Source organism: Saccopteryx bilineata, chromosome 1 (genome assembly GCF_036850765.1).
Source record: "Saccopteryx bilineata isolate mSacBil1 chromosome 1, mSacBil1_pri_phased_curated, whole genome shotgun sequence".
Taxonomy (NCBI): domain Eukaryota; kingdom Metazoa; phylum Chordata; class Mammalia; order Chiroptera; family Emballonuridae; genus Saccopteryx; species Saccopteryx bilineata.
Window position 1 is genome coordinate 266,601,916 of NC_089490.1, and position 17,321 is coordinate 266,619,236.

Sequence of the window (17,321 nt, forward strand, 5' to 3'; positions counted from 1 at the left end):
GTAATTAATCAGAGACAAAGGTCCTAACCAAAACTGTGGCAAAGAAAGCTTGGTTTTTCAAATATTTTGTAGCAAGTATAGGGAAGGCAATTCCTGACTCAGCTGTGTAAATAACTTTTAATTCAGGATTCAGGGCTGATGTTGACACCAGGAACTTGCTCAGGTCCACTCCTGCAGGAGACATGAATGCCCTGTGTGTCCTATGCTCTGCTGTTAAAAAGAAAAAGAAAAAATCTGCACAACTGCCTATAACCCAGTCAGTGCACACTGCTGGGAACAAACAGTAAGAACCTTAAACTGAAATCAGAAATCCTGAAAAACAGCAAGAGTTCAATCCCTAACCCACTGCACGGCCAGAACTTCTTAGAGCGGCAACGCTTTTGTCCACCATGACATATAGCAGGGGTCCCCAAACTTTTTACACAGGGGGCCAGTTCACTGTCCCTCAGACCATTGGAGGGCCGGACTATAAAAAAAAACTATGAACAAATCCCTATGCACACTGCACATATTTATTTTAAAGTAAAAAAAAAAAAAATTAAGTCAAATGGATTAAACACTTGAAGGTAAGACCTAAAACCATAAAACTTCTAGAAGAAAACATAGGTGGTAATCTCCTTGACATCATTGTTAGTGATAATTTTTTGAATCTGACTCTAAAAGCAAAGGCAACAAAAGCAAAAATAAACAAGGAGGATGATAGCAAACTAAAAAGATTCTACATAGCAAAGGAAACCATCAACAAAACAGAAAGGCAACTTACTAAGTGAGGGAAAATATTTGCAAATCATATATCTCAGAAGGGGCTAATATCCAAAATATATAAGGAACTCATACAACTCAATGTCAAAAAAGAAAAACCAAAGAAACAATCCAATTAAAAAGTGAGCAGAGGAGCCCTGGCCAGGTAGCTCAATTAGGAGCAATGTCCCAGTGTGCTATGGTTGCGGGTTTGATCCCAGGTCAGGGCACATACAAGAATAACCAATGAATACATAAATAAGTGGAACAACAAATTGATGTTTCTCTCTTTCCATCCTCCCCCTCTTACCCCTTCTCTCCCTTCTCCCTCTAAAATAAATTTTAAAAAAATTATTTTTAATGAGAAGATCTAAATAGACATTTTTCAAAGAATGTATACAAACAACCAACAGGTACATGAAAAGATGTTTAATCTCACTAATAATTAGGGAAAGGTAAATCAAAACCACAATGAGGTATTACCTCATGCTTATTAGAATGGCTATTATCAAAAAGAGAAGAAATAACAAATGCCGGTGAAGATGTAGAGGAAGGAAACCTGTGTGCCTGCTGATGAGAATGTAAATTGGTGCAACCACCACAGAAAACAGTATGGTGGTTTTATCGTTCTCAAAAAATTAGAAATAGAACTACCATATGATCCAGCAATTCCACTCTGGGTTATTTGTTTAAAAAAAAATGGCTTGTAATCACAAAAGTTTGAGGTTTCTACTTCATTTGAACTCCTACATTCTCAAAAGTTAAGTTCCATGCCAGATATTATTTTATTTATATATGTTTAGTAAGATTCAACAACATATATCTGCTTTCTATATTTTCAACAAAATATGATTCAAACAGCAATCTTTCCCATTTGCTATAGATGGAAAACAGGCTCAATACACTATTGAGGAAAACTCAAGGTGGTTCGGAATCCCATAAAGCCCTGTTTATCATTATATGAAACACGCCCTTTATCAACAGTAATAATAACAGGAAAGTTGAGGCAATTCTACTAACTACGAAAGGATACAATGATTGATTTTTAAAAGAATTTCAAATTAATAGTTATATAAATATGATATCATCATCATTCCTGATAACATAATTTTAACTATCCTCTGGAACTTGTCAGTACCATGTGACTCTAATACCTTAAAAGGTGCCTGTGATGCTTAAACTAGGCAAATCGAAAAACAGGATGCTTACCCATCCCTTTACCCTGTAACTTGCCTGAAAGGTGGGGAAACTGTTGGTTGAAAAACAGAACATACTCAAAACGCCTTTAAGAAGGGATTCATAGGCTAAAATACACTTGGATATTTTTTTAAACTTAATGTCAAATCATGAAATGATAATTAGACCAAAGAATCCCAATTCAGAATTTCATGATAACAAAATAAAGCTAGTCTCAATATCAAACAATAAATATAATATTATAAGCAAAAAAACAAATTTTTTTCTTTATAGAAGACAAAATTGCTATATAGAAGACAAAGTTGCTATACTGTTTTTATATGGTGATAATGAATAAAACTCATGCAGGATATAATTAAATACCCCCCAACTATTGTCCAAGTAAAATAAATTAAATGATCCACTTACTCTTTATAAGTTCTTGTTTCAGGATCTTCTGTCATGACATCATGTAGGCCCTCCACTGAGATGTTTATTATCCCACAGAATTTATCTTGGATAACACTGGAATAAAAGAAGACCCAAACAGGTTAAACTGTTCCAACAGTTTCTTTTTCTTCTAATTATCCTCTCAAACATGAGGAGAAATTTTAGTTCTAAAGTACAAAAAAAAGAAACTTTAAAAGTATATTTCTTAAAGCAGAAATTTTATCTTGCATATAATATTAAAATTTTCTCTCACTAGATTATTGGTGTGTTTAAATACTAGAAGGGTAGATAAGATAGGAAAGAGATGCTTTAATATTTTTGAATGTATTACACCAGTCATATCTGGATTTTATAACTAAAACAGTAAAGATATAAAAAACGTTAAAAATCTCCACTCTTCTAAAGATACTATTAAGAAAAAGAAAAGAAAAACCATAGACTTGAAAAAAAATTGTAAAACATGTGTCTGATAAAAGACTTGGATCCAGAATACATAAACAACTGAAAACACAAAAAGACAAATAACTCAGTTTAAAAATGGCAAATACTTGAACACTTTCCAAAGCATATATATAGGCTCTGGCCAGTTGGCTTAGCGGTAGAGCGTCGGCCCAGCATGTGGAAGTCCCGGGTTTGATTCCAGGCCAGGGCACACAGGAGAAGCGCCTATCAGCTTCTCCACCCTTCCGCCTCTCCTTTCTCTCTATCTCTCTCTTCCTCTCCTGCAGCCAAGGCTCCACTGGAGCAAAGTTGGCCTGGGCGCTGAGGATGGCTCCATGGCCTCCGCCTCAGGCACTAGAATGGCTCTGGTTGCAATGGAGCAACGCCTCAGATGGGCAGAGTACCGCCCCTAGTAGGCTTGCCAGATGAATTTCTGGTCAGGCGCATGTGGGAGTCTGTCTCGCTGCCTCCCTGCTTCTCACTTCAGAAAACTAAAAAATAAATAAATAAATAAAATAGAAACCACAATGAGATTTTCATTAAAAGTAAATTAGGCCCTGGCTGGTTGGCTCAGTGGTAGAGCATCGGCCTGGTGTGCGGGGGACCCGGGTTCGATTCCTGGCCAGGGCACATAGGAGAAGCGCCCATTTGCTTTTCCACCCCCCCCCCCTTCCTCTCTGTCTCTCTCTTCCCCTCCCGCAGCCAAGGCTCCATTGGAGCAAAGATGGCCCAGGCGCTGGGGATGGCTCCTTGGCCTCTGCCCCAGGCGCTAGAGTGGCTCTGGTCGCGGCAGAGCGACGACCCGGAGGGGCAGAGCATCGCTCCCTGGTGGGCAGAGCATCGCCCCTGGTAGGCATGCCGGGTGGATCCCAGTCGGCGCATGCGGGAATCTGTCTGACTGTCTCTCTCCGTTTCCAGCTTCAGAAAAATAAAAAAAAAAAAAAAAAAAAAAAAAAAAAAAAGGTAAAATTAAAAAGATTGATAAGACCTAGTGCTGACAGAGATGAGAAACAACAGGACCTCCCATACATCCATTTTAGAAAATAAATTGACAATTTTTATGAAGTAAAACACAACCTATAACTTTGCAAACCAATTCTTAGGTATTTCAAAAACAAGTATTCTCAGATCTCTATGGAATATCTATGGTAGCTTTATTCATAAAAATCCAAAACTGCAAAGGATCCAAATGTCTATCAACTAGTGAATGGATAAACACGCCGTGAGACACTTATTCTATGGAACAGTAGTCACCAAAAAAAAGGAACAAACTACAAATACATTCAACTACTTGGATAAATCTCAAAAACATTACAGTAAGAAATAAAACAGACTCAAAGGCTACCTGTTGTATCACTCTATTTATATGACTTTCCAGAAAGGCAAAAAAGTATTCATTTGATCGGTGGCTGCCAGGCAAAAACCACAAGGAAACTTTCTGGGGTGATGGGAATATTCTGTATCTTGAGTGTGGTAGTGGTTGGTTAAACACTGTGTTCATTTGTCAAATATGCACACTGAAAAGAGGTTTTACTATATGTAAACTATATCTTAATAAACCTGACTTTAAAAAAGCAGGAGCATATACTCACCCAGTGGCACACTGAATTATACTATTCGATTTTAAAACTAACTGAATAAACTATAACTTTTGTCTCCAAGGAACTTATAGTATCATTACTATCAGGAACACACTTCATTTTTCTTACTGCATTAACATGCATAACTAATTTTTAAATGTCCAGTAAAGTAGTTTTCAGGGTCATCACACTAGGATATGTTCCTACCTTTGTAAGGTTAGAACTCTTTATTCATACATTCAAATGTGATCAGATTTCAGAAAACTAAATCACCACATGAGCAAATTACCAGTTAATATCATCCTAATACATTTTAATGTCCATATAACAGTCTAATGTAGAAGTATATATTCTTAATGTTACTATATTTCTTTTACATAAGAACTAAAAAATCTCTAAAGAAACACACATCCGGTCTACCTTATTCCTTTGAGTAGTGAGTTGTTTTCATGCTCGCTGGCCCTCAGAAGTGAGTTTTTATGCATTTATTTATTTTAAAAAATGAAATTAGTTCCAGTTTTAGTTGTATTAACTTAAAATCATGTTTGTTTAATAACCAATTTATGGAAACAAAAACATACACTTGCCTTTTTTTAATGCTGCCTTACACATTTTTAAAATAAAATATTTTGTTATCTGGATGGTCAGGCGGCACGAGGACATGCAGGAACGTTTACACTACTCCAAGGGTTACTAGGCCTTATTGAGAGACACCCTGGAATAAAAAATTTAAAAACCAAAGCTTTTCACTAAAAGTTCAGTCACTAACTGCAATCCTACTGAAGTTAATTCATTTCTCTAGGTGTTGGTCTCGTCTGTAGAATGAAGGCTGGAGTCAGGGATGGCACACACAGGGGAGGAAATAAAGCCATTTCTCCTCTCCGCACAGTAATTAACCATCAGAGCAGGCAAACCCAAGACTCCTGTTTAAATAATGGCAGTCTGGACTATCAACCATGGATCCATCGACTGAAAAAGACAAAAGCCCTCGACTACAGCTTCCAAGGCTCTTGACAAGGCTTTGTGTTAATATTATTTTAAGAATCCACTCAGATGGCTGCCTTCTCTAGTCACATTACCTCCAAGCGTCAAAAATTTCATAAGAAATCAGTGGGTATTTTCTCAAAAGACTGATTTCACTATTTTCTGACTACTGGGTATTTTCTCAAAAGACTGATAATGAATTTTCCTAACAGACACCTGGCAACCTAAGAGTGATCATGTACTGTTATGTGGGTGAATGTTAATTACAAGGCAGTGTATGTGTCTGTGTGTATTTTTAACAAGATTTTATTTATTGATTTTAAAGAGAGGAGAGAAAGAGAGAAAGGCACGGGGGGAGGGGGGGAGCATCAGCTTGTAGTTGCTTCTCACATGTGCCTTGACCAGGCAAGTCCAGGGTTTCGAACCGGCAACCTCACCGTTCCAGGTCAATGCTCTATCCACTGCACCACCACAGGTCAGGCGCAACAGAATATATTAGAGAGATAAAAATGGTATAATTTGACAACCAGCTCATCTGATTATAGATTTTACTTTAAGTTATCACACTGATTAATGTTGGTGCTACCAGCACGGGCACACATTTCTGAGGAGAAGGTAAGAAGTTATATCTTTGCCATATGTAATTATAAAAAAGTAATTAGCAATATACTGAATTAATAAATGATACAGTCTAGAGCAGTGTTTTTCCACCAGTGTGCCACGGCACACTAGTGTGCCGTGAGACATGGTCAGGTGTGCCGTGGGGAAATTAAACATGGGTCCCCAAACTACGGCTCGCGTGCGGGATACGGCCCGAGGAGGCTATTTATCTGGCCCACCGCCAGCCGCCTCCATCCGAACATAAGCATTCCCCTCACAATCCCTCCAGCTATCAGCGACAGGAAGAGTGGAGGCACAAGGAACGCTCACTGACCAATCACCTTCTAGGATTCATCCCGACCACTAGCTATGAACCAATAGTAGGCCACCTCTCATCCACACCCAGGAAGGTCCCCGCACGAGCTGCCGCGCACTTGTCATTGTGTGGCCTCGGCGAGTAGTTGAAGCTGCTACTCCTCCCCATGGTCCCGATTTCTAATCCTGGTCAGGACTGGAGGTAAATGTTGCCACCACTAGATGAAACCTCAGCCTCAGTTGGTTATGTCTATCCTGATGGTGTATATAGATATTTGACCTTTTTCTTTTTAAAAGAGGCCCCCGCAGAGGGTGATATAGAATGCATCACAATGCATCACAATGTTATCTATATTGTACTGGGCCTTCTGAAGGGTCATCTTCTTAAAGAGCTCAAATCTCTATATACACCATCAAAACAGACAGAATCAAGGCGCCTGCACCCAGCTGACCATGAGATTTGAACTCACAACCTCAGGGTGAACTCTAGTATTTATCAGAATCCTTACCTAGAAAGCAAACTTCTCAATCTGACAGTAGAGATGCTCTGAGGACTTATGATGGTACACAAGTACCCAACATTTTCTAAAATTGATTTTGTCCAGTCTCTATATAGAAAGTATTTGCCAAATTTATTTGAACCCACAACCTTGATGAAAGCTCCAGTATCTATTAGCGGGACTGTATATATGAGGGGATACATGGGACTGTATATATGAGGGGATACATGGGACTGTATATATGAGGGGTTACATGGGACTGTATACATGAGGTTACATGGGACTGTATATGAGGGGATGTTACGTGGGACTGTATATGAGGGGATGTTACATGGGACTGTATTTATAAGGGGATGTTACGTGGGTCTGTATATATGAGGGATGTTACATGGGACTGTATATATGAGGGGGTTATCCTTTTTTATTTAACTTTTTTTTAAATAAATGTAATTTATTTAAAGGACCTCTGCCAGGCATATTTCACTCTTGTGACAGTTTGGGATCTCAGCAAGACGAGCAAGTGACAGTGATGGAGAAGTTTTTGAGAAGGGAAAATGCAAATGCCAAACAGGGCCCTGGACAAAATTCTGACCCAGATGAAGGCCCTAGTATGAGTGGTCGACAAAAGAAAAAAGACAAGACGGTGAGCTCAAGGCAATATAGCGAAAGCTATCTTTCATTTGGATTTACTTTCACCAGGGATGAGACAGCACCGACTCTGCTGTGCTTGGTGTGTGGCGAGAAGCTTAATAGTGCCATGGTGCCAAGCAAGCTTAAATGCCATCTCCAAACGAAACACCCTTCCGTTCAAAACAAGCCGATGGACTATTTTGTACGCTTACATACAAACAATGAGAAACGGGCAACTTTTTTGAGAAAAACCACAAAAGTAAACGAGAGAGCCCTCAAAGCTAGCTACCTTGTTGCTGAACTCGTAGCTAAATCAAAAAAGTCCCATACTGTGGCAGAAACATTAATACTGCCAGCTTGTAAAGCCATTGTAAATGAGATGCTTGGCCCTACTGCGGCCAAAGAGATAGCTAAAGTGCCTCTCTCAGATAACACAATTGCCAGACATATTGATGACATGTCTGCGGACATTGAAACTGTTGTTTTAGAAAAGGTGCGCATCAGTAAGAAATTTTTGCCTTGCAACTTGATGAGTCGACGGATATTAGTGGACACTGTCAGCTCTTGGCCAACGTGCATTTTGTGGATAGAGAAGCCATTAGAGAAAACTTCCTATTTTGCAAGGCACTGCCAGAAAAATCAACAGGAGGAGGTATTTCGGGTCACGTCGGAATATCTTGATAAAAGTGAGCTTACATGGGAAAACTGCACAGGTGTCTGCACTGATGGAGCCGCGGCCATGGTCAGTTGCATCAAAGGCTTCGTAAGTAGGGTCAAAGAAAGAAACCCAGATGTTATTGTTATGCACTGTTTTTTGCACCGTGAGGCCCTCGTTGCAAAGACCTTACCAGCAGATCTAGGTCCTGTGTTGGATGATGTTGTGAGCATAGTGAACTCTGTAAAGACGCGACCTTTGAGATGTCACTTATTTGCGTCTTTGTGTAAAGAAATGGGAGCGGGACATAAAATCTTATTGCTTCACATGGAGGTCTGATGGCTGTTGCGTGGCAAAGTGCTGGCCCGTGTGTATGAGTTGCAAGAGGAACTTAAAGTATTAATATTTCTGACAAACGAGAGGTTCGATTACTCAAAGCTGCTTGCAAGTGATGAGTGGTGTGCAAAGCTGGCATACCTGGCTGATATCTTTATTATATGCGGCTTAAGTGTCTGTTGCCGATAGCTTATTGGTTGCTTGCGTAACTGTACTAGCCAATGGGGTGAAGTTGCCACAGCTGAACGCAAATTGAGCGGGTCAGGGGGAAGGTGAACATTTGTTTGCATTGGCAATCATCTGCTTTTGAAACACTTTAAGGCTGAACACAAATTGAGCGTGTCGGGGGAAGGTGAACATTTGTTTGCATTGGCAATCACCTGTTTTACATAAAAACTACGTCTTAACGTAATTTCTTTTAAGAATGCCTCCTAGAAAATGCAGCACTGAAGAGGAGAGAAAAGGAGCTAAAGGTGCACAAAAACGGCTTTCTCGACAAAAAAACCACTGAGCAGAGAAAGACAAGGCTTGCTTCAGTTGCAGAGCAAGTGCGTCTTTCTTGGCAAAATGAGACTGATGAGCATAGAGAAACAAGGCTTGCCTCAGATGCAAGACAAAAAAGCTTGTCTCGACAAAATGAGTCCCTTGAACAAAGGCAGGAGAGAAATGCAAAAAAACGACAGAGTAATGCTGACCGAAATGCAAAAAGGATTAAAACAGTTTCAAACGGAGAAACTTTAATTTTTGAGCATTCCTCTGGTGACATCAATATTAAATGTGAACACTGTCAGTCCTTAAACTTCAAGTTAGAAACTAATCGATTTGACCGTGGCAAGAAAGGATTTTCTCAATGTTGCAAGTACGGAAACATTGTAGTTCCACTAATTGAGAATTATCCACCACTCTTGAATAAATTATTGACTAATCAGCATCCAAATAGCAAACAATACATGGATAGCATTCGATCCATTAATAGTTCGTTTGCTTTTGCGTCCATGGGAAACAAACCAATTGACTTGCCTGCACCAGGACGGAATTTTTAAATAGTCTGTCGCCTTCTGGCATGCCACCTCACAAATTGAGGTTAAAGACTGGAGCAATTATTATGCTGTTAAGAAATCTTAACACCAGAAGGGGTCTTTGCAATGGTACAAGACTAGAGGTTCTCCAATTGAAAAATGTCATAATAGCTAAGTCTTTGACTGGTTCCTCTAAAGGTGAAATACATGTCATTCCAAGAATTGATTTGGCTCCATCTCAAACAGGGTTGCCGTTTCAATTGAGACATAGACAATTTCCTGTAAAATTTGCCTTTGCTATGACCATCAATAAGTCTCAGGGCCAAACGCTTAAGCATGTTAGCATTTTTTTTACCCGAGCCTGCATTTGGACACAGTCAACTTTATGTTGCCTGTTCAAGAGTTTGTGAAAGAACGGACGTAAAATTAAAAATAATTGATGGTCCTCTGCAAGGCGAGCTTAAAAATGATGGAAAGATCTACACAAGAAATGTTGTGTACAAAGAGATCTTTGACATGTGAATTAACATTTTATTATTTAAATCACCTTTATTTATTGAGCTAGTGGTGGCTCTTAAGAAATGTACCGCCAGTGGTTTCCTTCATTGCACTCTACTTTAAGCAATTAAGCAAGTAGAAGGGGGAAACCCCGTGGGGCACTAAGCAAAGGGGCGTCCTCGCCGCCTGCCCTGGGTAATTCAGTTTGAATTAGCAGAAACCTTTGCACAAATCATTTTAATTACAATTTATAATATCTAGAACAGCAGTCATTTCGTATGACCGCCGGGCTCTCTAGTATTTCATTATCTGAATGAACTGAACACATGGATGCAAGGCCAAAATGAAAACCTGCTTACAAGCACTGATAAAATGAATGGATTCCGTTTAAAGATGCATCTCTGGCAACAACATGTGCAGCATGGCAACCTTGAGATATTCCCGCTCACCGAGAAACAGCATGATGGCAACACTGCTGCAATGTGCGAGGTGATTGGCAGACATTTGAAAACTCTTGAGAAGATGTTGTCATTTTATTTCTCTTCAGCCTTCACAGAATGCCTTGACTGGGTTAGGGACCCATACAGCTCAGTATCCGTTGCTGGAAAGGACATGACTTTAAAGGAGCAAGAGGAACTCATTGAACTGAAACAAGATCGTGGTTTAAAGCTAAAGTTTGCTGATCTTCCTTTGGACAGTTTTTGGTTATCTGTTGCCAAGGAGTTCCCCATTCTGGCCAACAAAGCTATTTTGACATTGCTCCCGTTTTCAACCACATATCTATGTGAGCTGAGCTTCTCAAGCTTGACTGCGATAAAAACTAAAAACAGAGAGAGACTGAGAATTGTTAAGAGCTTCATGTGTGTCTTTCTACCATTCCTGCCAGGATATCCCTTTTATGTTCATAGAAACAGGCCCAGGTTTCACATTAAGTAAGTATAAATACATTCAGAAACTATAGTATTAACTATATGTATAATATGTACTGTGTTAGAGTGTCATTTTGGTAGGTGGTGTGCCCCAGGATTTTGTAAATGTAAAAAATGTGCCGTGGCTCAAAAAAGGTTGAAAATCACTGGTCTAGCATCAGGTCTCAGTCAGACATGAGCATTCACAACACACAAGCTTCAAGGCTAAGAGCAGATTTTGATAATCAGACTGCAGCACAAATGAAAGACACTTGGCACAATTCTTGCCAAAAGCATTAACTTCACCCCTTTCTCATAAATAATGAGAGTGGATGATACTGCTGGAACCAGAGTAAACCTTGAAAAGTTCTGAGAAAAATATAATGAGTTCAAGGACCTGAGATTTATAGAAAGCCAAAAGAATCAGTGACTGACTGACAAAGAAAAAGGTATTAAAAAATTAAAATAAATAATGGATAATGACATTCACAAAGCCGATTGGTAACAGGCCAGAGGATATTGATCTGACCTCTGCTGAGCCTGTCCACGCTATTCAGGAAGAAAACTATTGCCCTGGCTCACACTATTCAGACTTGGAGAACTCAGTCATGTGATCCCTGGGTTCATCCTCCCCCTTCCTCCCTGCCTCCAGCTGGACTTCTAGCTCTACCAAGCTGCGAGCTCAGACAGACTGTCCAGGAGGGATAAAGGGAGGGAGGTGAGGCAACCTCAGTCAGTTGGTGGGTCAGTTATTCTTTTCACTGGAATGTGACATGCTGCATAGAAAAGGGTAAAGGAGGCAGAGATCCAGCTGGAGTCTGGTGGGAGTGAGGAGGGTGGGGGGAGGGGAGAAGCCAGTAGACAGGGAAAACCATCCTGACCTGGAGGACCTATTAAGTTCCAGAGGGAAAGAGGCACAGACTTTTGCAGAAAGGAGGAGGATGGCCAAGAGTGGAGAGGCATGTGAGCTGGCTTTGAATGAGAACAGCTGATTCTAGGAAAGGAGAAGGACTGAAGAAACAGTGAAAGAAAGCAGCCATATTCTGGAATGGGTAAAAGAAGAAGTTACACTATGATCATCTTCAAATCATTCAAATTCAAAAAGCACTCAAGTGACGTCACGGAAATGGCGCCGTGAGCAGCGCGTCCGACAGCTCTCCCCTAAATCACAACAAATTTATCAACTAGAAACAGAAAAATTTATCCTCGGAGCATTCCGGAGTTCCACACAAACTGATAGCGAAAGGACTGTTATCACTTGAATCTGAGAGACAAGGATGTGGAGGAATCGACCACAGGGACGTTCTTTCAAACTGCAAGGAAGTCCGCCTGTGTGCTATCAATAAGACCACCCTCAGATGCCGATAAGAAAGAGGAAATCGAATATTATGGATACAAAAGAAAGAGAGGTAACACAAATAGATGTGGAAAAATCTATGGAGAAAAGACTTAACATATTGGAAGCCTTGGAGCTAAATGACAGAGAATTTAAAATAGAAATCTTAAAAATACTCAGAGATATACAAGAAAACACAGAAAGGCAATATAGGGAGATCAGAAAACAACTCAATGAACACAAAGAATATATTACCAAGGAAATTGAAACTATAAAAACAAATCAAACAGAAATGAAAAACTCAATTCACGAGCTGAAAAACGAGGTAACAAGCTTAGCTAACAGAACAGCCCAGATTGAAGATAGGATTAGTGAAATAGAAGACAAACAACTTGAGGCACAACAGAGAGAAGAAGAAAGAGACTCAAAAATAATAAAAAACGAGAAAGCCCTACAGGAATTGTCTGACTCCATCAGAAAGAATAACATAAGAATAATAGGTATATCAGAGGGAGAAGAGAAAGAAAATGGAATGGAGAATATACTCAAACAAATAATAGACGAGAACTTCCCAAGCCTGTGGAAAGAACTAAAGCCTCAAATTCAAGAAGCAAACCGAACACCGAGTTTTCTTAACCCCAACAAACCCACTCCAAGGCACATCATAATAAAGATGACACAAACCAATGACAAAGAAAAAATTCTCAAGGCAGCCAGGGAAAAGAAGAGTACAACATATAAAGGAAGGCCTATTAGATTATCATCAGATTTCTCAGCAGAAACTCTACAAGCTAGAAGAGAGTGGACCCCAATATTTAAAGCCCTGAAAGAGAGGAACTTTCAGCCAAGAATACTATACCCATCAAAGCTATCCTTCAAGTATGAAGGAGATATAAAAACATTCACAAATACAGAAAAGATGAGAGAATTTATCAACAGAAAGCCCCCACTCCAGGAAATACTAAAGGGGGTTTTCCAACCAGATTCAAAGAACAAAAGAAAACAACACCACAAGTAACAGCTCCACCAAGAACACAATAAAACCAAACTTAAACTGTGACAACAAAGGAAAAAAAGGGGGGAGAGGATGGAGATTAACAGTAGCAAAGGATGATGAAGTGCAGAAATACTTATAAGATAGGGTACTACAATGAATATGGTAGGTACCCTTTTCATTACTTAATGGTAACCACCCTTAAAAAAACCACCACAAAAACACTTGACTTAAAAAAGGTAGCAACAGAGGAAAGAAGTATGGAACACAAACAAACAAAAACAAATGATAGAAAAACAAAAGAGAAGAATCAAACCAGATACAAAACTAACAGAAAGCAATTTATAAAATGGCAGTAGGGAACCCACAAGTGTCAATAATTACACTAAATGTAAATGGATTAAACTTACCAATAAAAAGACACAGAGTAGCAGAATGGATTAAAAAAGAAAATCCAACTATATGCTGCCTACAAGAAACACATCTAAGCAACAAGGATAAAAACAAATTCAAAGTGAAAGGCTGGAAAACAATACTCCAAGCAAACAACACCCAAAAAAAAGCAGGCGTAGCAATACTCATATCTAATAATGCTGACTACAAGACAGAAAAAGTACTCAGAGACAAAAATGGTCATTTCATAATGATTAAGGGGAAGTTGAATCAAGAAGACATAACAATCCTTAATATATATGCACCAAACCAAGGAGCACCAAAATATATAACACAGCTACTTATTGACCTTAAAACAAAAACTAACAAAAATACAATCATACTTGGAGACCTCAATACACCGCTGACGGCTCTAGATCGGTCATCCAAACAGAGAATCAATAAAGATATAGTGGCCTTAAACGAAATACTAGAACACCTGGATATGATAGACATCTACAGGACACTTCATCGCAAAGCGACAGAGTATACATTTTTCTCTAGTGTACATGGAACATTCTCAAGAATTGACCATATGTTGGGCCACAAAGACAATATCAGCAAATTTAGAAAAATTGAAATTGTACCAAGCATATTTTCTGATCATAAAGCCTTGAAACTAGAATTCAACTGCAAAAAAGAGGGGGAAAAACCCACAAAAATGTGGAAACTAAACAACATACTTCTAAAAAATGAATGGGTCAAAGAAGAAATAAGCGCAGAAATCAAAAAATATATACAGACAAATGAAAATGAAAATACGACATATCAGAATCTCTGGGATGCAGCAAAAGCAGTAATAAGAGGAAAGTTCATATCACTTCAGGTCTATATGAACAAACAAGAGAGAGCCGAAGTAAACCACTTAACTTCACACCTTAAGGAACTAGAAAAAGAAGAACAAAGACAACCCAAAACCAGCCGAAGAAAGGAGATAATAAAAATCAGAGCAGAAATAAATGAAATAGAGAACAGAAAAACTATAGAAAAAATCAGTAAAACAAGGAGCTGGTTCTTTGAAAAGATCAACAAAATTGACAAACCCTTGGCAAGACTCACCAAGGAAAAAAGACACAGGACTCAAATAAATAAAATCCAAAATGAAAGAGGAGAGATCACCACAGACATCTTAGAAATACAAAGAATTATTGTAGAATACTATGAAAAATTATATGCCACCAAATACAACAATCTAGAAGAAATGGATAAATTCCTAGAACAATACAACCTTCCTAGACTGAGTCATGAAGAAGCAGAAAGCCTAAACAGACCAATCAGCAGGGAGGAAATAGAAAAAACTATTAAAAACCTCCCCAAAAATAAAAGTCCAGGCCCAGACGGTTATACTAGTGAATTCTATCAAACATTCAAAGAAGACTTGGTTCCTATTCTACTCAAAGTCTTCCAAAAAATTGAAGAAGAAGCAATACTTCCAAACACATTTTATGAGGCCAACATAACCCTCATACCAAAACCTGGCAAGGATGGCACAAAGAAAGAAAACTACAGACCAATATCTCTAATGAATACAGATGCTAAAATACTAAACAAAATACTGGCAAACCGAATACAACAACATATTAAAAAAATAATACATCATGATCAAGTGGGATTCATCCCAGAATCTCAAGGATGGTTCAACATACGCAAAACGGTTAACGTAATACACCATATCAACAAAACAAAGAACAAAAACCACATGATCTTATCAATAGATGCAGAAAAGGCTTTTGATAAAATACAACACAATTTTATGTTTAAGACTCTCAACAAAATGGGTATAGAAGGAAAATATCTCAACATGATAAAGGCCATATATGATAAACCATCAGCCAACATCCTATTAAACGGCATAAAACTGAGGACTTTCTACCTTAAATCAGGAACAAGACAGGGTTGTCCACTCTCTCCACTCTTATTCAACGTGGTGCTAGAAGTTCTGGCCAGAGCAATCAGACAAGACAAAGAAATAAAAGGCATCCATATCAGAAAAGAAGAAGTAAAGCAATCACTTTTTGCTGATGAAATGATCCTATACATCGAAAACCCGAAGGACTCCACAAAAAGATTATTAGAAACAATAAACCAATACAGTAAGGTCGCAGGATACAAAATTAACATACAAAAGTCCATAGCCTTTCTATATGCCAACAATGAAATATTAGAAAACGAACTCAAAAAAATAATCCCCTTCACGATTGCAACAAAAAAAATAAAATACCTAGGAATAAACATAACAAAGAACGTAAAGGACTTATATAATGAAAATTACAAAACACTGTTAAGGGAAATCGAAAAAGATACAATGAGATGGAAAAATATTCCTTGTTCTTGGATAGGAAGAATAAATATAATCAAAATGGCCATATTACCCAAAGCAATATACAAATTTAATGCAATTCCCATCAAAATCCCTATGAGATTTTTTAAAGAAATGGAACAAAAAATCATCAGATTTATATGGAACTATAAAAAACCCCGAATAGCCAAAACAATCCTAAGGAAAAAGAATGAAGCTGGGGGCATTACAATACCTGTCTTTAAACTATATTATAGGGCCACGATAATCAAAACAGCATGGTATTGGCAAAAAAATAGACACTCAGACCAATGGAACAGAATAGAAAGCCCAGAAATAAAACCACATATATATGGTCAAATAATCTTTGATAAACGGGCCAACAACACACAATGGAGAAAAGAAAGCCTCTTCAACAAATGGTGTTGGGAAAACTGGAAAGCCACATGCAAAAGAATGAAACTCGACTACAGCCTGTCCCCGTGTACTAAAATTAATTCAAAATGGATCAAAGACCTAAATATAAGACCTGAAACAATAAAGTACATAGAAGAAGACATAGGTACTGGACCTGGGTTTTAAAGAACATTTTATGAACTTGACTCCAATGGCAAGAGAAGTGAAGGCAAAGATAAATGAATGGGACTACATCAGAATTAAAAGTTTTTGCTCAGCAAGAGAAACTGATATCAAAATAAACAGACAGCCAACTATATGGGAACTGATATTTTCAAACGACAGCTCAGATAAGGGCCTAATATCCAAAATTTACAAAGAACTCATAAAACTCAACAACAAACAAACAAGCAATCCAATAAAAAAATGGGAAGAGGACATGAACAGACACTTCTCCCAGGAAGAGATACAAATGGCCAACAGATATATGAAAAGATGCTCAGCTTCATTAGTTATTAGAGAAATGCAAATCAAAACTACAATGAGATACCACCTCACCCCTGTTAGATTAGCTATTATCAACAAGACGGGTAATAGCAAATGTTGGAGAGGCTGTGGAGAAAAAGGAACCCTCATTCACTGTTGGTGGGACTGTAAAGTAGTACAACCATTATGGAGGAAAGTATGGTGGTTCCTCAAAAAACTACAAATAGAACTACCTTATGACCCAGCAATCCCTCTACTGGGTATATACCCCAAAACCTCAGAAACATTGACACGTGAAGACACATGTAGCCCCATGTTCATTGCAGCACTGTTCACAGTGGCCAAGACATGGAAACAACCAAAAAGCCCTTCAATAGAAGACTGGAAAAAGAAGATGTGGCACATATACACTATGGAATACTACTCAGCCATAAGAAATGATGACATCGGATCATTTACAGCAAAATGGTGGGATCTTGATAACATTATAAGGAGTGAAATAAGTAAATCAGAAAAAAACAAGAACTACATGATTCCATACATTG

The 17,321-nt window shown here is 38.5% G+C and overlaps 1 protein-coding gene across 1 annotated transcript in view; it reads right to left on the minus strand.

Moving 5' to 3' along the window:
- IPO11 (importin 11) overlaps positions 1-17,321 on the minus strand; it is a 241,840-nt gene that overhangs the window by 24,417 nt on the left and 200,102 nt on the right. Inside the window, exon 28 of the mRNA XM_066242532.1 lies at positions 2,347-2,442. Coding sequence (XP_066098629.1) covers positions 2,347-2,442 — 96 coding nt within the window. The remainder of the gene's footprint in view (positions 1-2,346; positions 2,443-17,321) is intronic.